The 2,363-nt window shown below is 26.6% G+C and overlaps 1 protein-coding gene across 1 annotated transcript in view; it reads right to left on the bottom strand.

Annotated features, from left to right (window-relative positions):
* AK88_04565 (uncharacterized protein) overlaps positions 1 to 686 on the bottom strand; it is a gene marked incomplete at both ends in the record, with an annotated part of 9,131 nt that extends 8,445 nt beyond the window's left edge. The window contains one exon of the mRNA XM_012482175.1: positions 23 to 686. Coding sequence (XP_012337598.1) covers positions 23 to 686 — 664 coding nt within the window. The remainder of the gene's footprint in view (positions 1 to 22) is intronic.
* Positions 687 to 2,363: the final 1,677 nt, after the last annotated feature.

The raw sequence follows: 2,363 nt of genomic DNA, 5'->3' as shown, positions 1-2,363 counted from the left end.
TTCATATCATTTTCTCGTAAACCATCTCGCTCTTCTCTCTCTCTTAATTTTCCCGTTTGCGTGTTCTTCATATCATTTTCTCGTAAACCATCTCGCTCTTCTCTCTCTCTTAGTTTTCCCGTTTGCGTATTCTTCATGTCGGCCTCCCCTGAATTTACAACTTTTTTTCCCTTTCTTAAACCCCCTTCCAGCTGATTTTTGAATCTGCTATTACCCTCTCCTTCAGCCCCTTCATATAACTTCAATCCACCACACATGCTATTTATTAGTTGATATTCTGCTGGTTCTTCCTTTACCTTCTTCTTTGGTTTTTTTCGATTCTTTTTCTTTTTTCCATATACTATTTTATCACATGCCCTTAATGAACCTGGAAGTGTGTCCATCAGCGATCCTGACTTATCATCATAAAAAGTACTTCTCATAGGGAAATTATGCCTTAACACAGTCAGATTTGGTCCTCCATAACCATGGTTCCTAGGCATGTCGTATGGGCACTTTTCTCTGAATCCGTAATTTGCTGCTTCGTACTTTTCATCACAATCTTTTTTACCATTGTCTATACTCTCCTTTGATCTAAAACGCTTCGATTCATAATTCTCAACATACTCCTTATATCCCCCTGGTATAATTTCCTCTACTATACGTCTCCTAGTTACGCGATTCCTCGGAGCATTACTATGTTTCATCGCTAAGGACCTGCTCCGTAATTCCAAGCCTTGACCAAAATCATTTTTCTCACCTCCTGTTTTGCCATATTTTCTCTGAAAAGTGGGAAAATAAAACAAAATAAGGAAAAAAAAAAAAAAAAAATGGAATAGATATAAAAACATCGTCAAAATACACATATAATCTGACCGCCAGGACTAGGTACACACAATTGCGTATTCTTATATTCTATGGACTTACATTCTCAGAACAATTTAGTATCAAAAGTATAACAAAAACAGAAGTTGCTTTTATAAAAAAGAGAAAAATATTCAATTTCTCTCTCCTATTGTATTTCTTTGTTCTTCCCATATGACTTGTTCTAAAGTTTGTATTTTTTTTTTTTTTTTAATAATGCGTTAACATCAGAAGTAAATAATATTCATACACTAATTCAGTTATTCGTATTTTGCTTGTTTTTCCATATATGGAAAATTTCATACAATATAAATGTGTACAAAATGAAGAACACAAACTTTTTTCTTTCTTTCTTTTTTTTTTTTTTTGTTTTTCTAAACGGCTAAATGGCACTCACAAAAACAATTACACAAATGGTAAAATCCGTAAATAAAAAGATATTAATAAAAATGTGAAAATGTATAGACAGATTTATTCGTCAATTCATGAAATTATCTTAATAATTTTCTTGCAAAAAAAAAAAAAAAAAAAAATGAACAATTAACACATTGGCCAGAATTAAAAAAATCTTAACAAAGAACAAACGGAACACCAAAAAGGCTCAGGTTCAAAATGTGCGTTTAATCTTACTTAGCAAGTAAAAACAGTTATTGTGCTTAAAACACACCCTTCGATCCTTCTCTTTTTAATTGTGTAAACATGTACATAATAATATATACATATTTATATATATAATTATGTATACATAATTATATATACATAATTATATACGTAATTATATATACATAATTATATGCATATTTATATATACATATTTATATATACATAATTATATATACATAAGTATACATACTTATTTGTATACATAATTTATATGTACATATTCATATGCAACTTTTATATAGATATCTATTTACATATTTATATAGATCTTAATACAGATATTTTATATATATTTATATAAATATTTTATACAGATATTTATATTAGATATTTATATAAATATTTTTATACATATTTTTATACATACCTACGTGGAAAATTGTTTACATGTTTGTACAGATCACTTATTTATACATATATGTAACATGTTTTTAAATAGATATTTATTATAAAAAATGATTCTACCGATACGTATTTTACATTTTTATTTACATATTTATAATAGGTATATCTTAACATAGATACTATTATATATATACATATTTTATTGTTACATGTAAATAAGTGCATGTATATGTTCATAAATATACATATTCACATGCATATTTAATTAAGGATCCTAATAATAGTTATTCATTTACATATTTATTCACTGTTTATTTATTTACTTCTATAGATCTTTCTACCGATACTTGTGTACATATTTTTTTACATAGACTTTTTTATAGATACTTATATAGATCTTTCTACCGATACTTATCTACATATTTATTTACTTATTTTACATATTTATTTACATATTTTACATATGTTACATATTATTCATTTACATATGTTACATATTTTTATTTACATAT

The sequence above is a fragment of the Plasmodium fragile genome, assembly GCF_000956335.1.
Source record: "Plasmodium fragile strain nilgiri unplaced genomic scaffold supercont1.67, whole genome shotgun sequence".
NCBI classification, from domain to species: Eukaryota; Apicomplexa; class Aconoidasida; order Haemosporida; family Plasmodiidae; genus Plasmodium; species Plasmodium fragile.
Note: the sequence above shows the minus strand (reverse complement) of the source record. Positions and strands in the feature narration are given on the sequence as shown.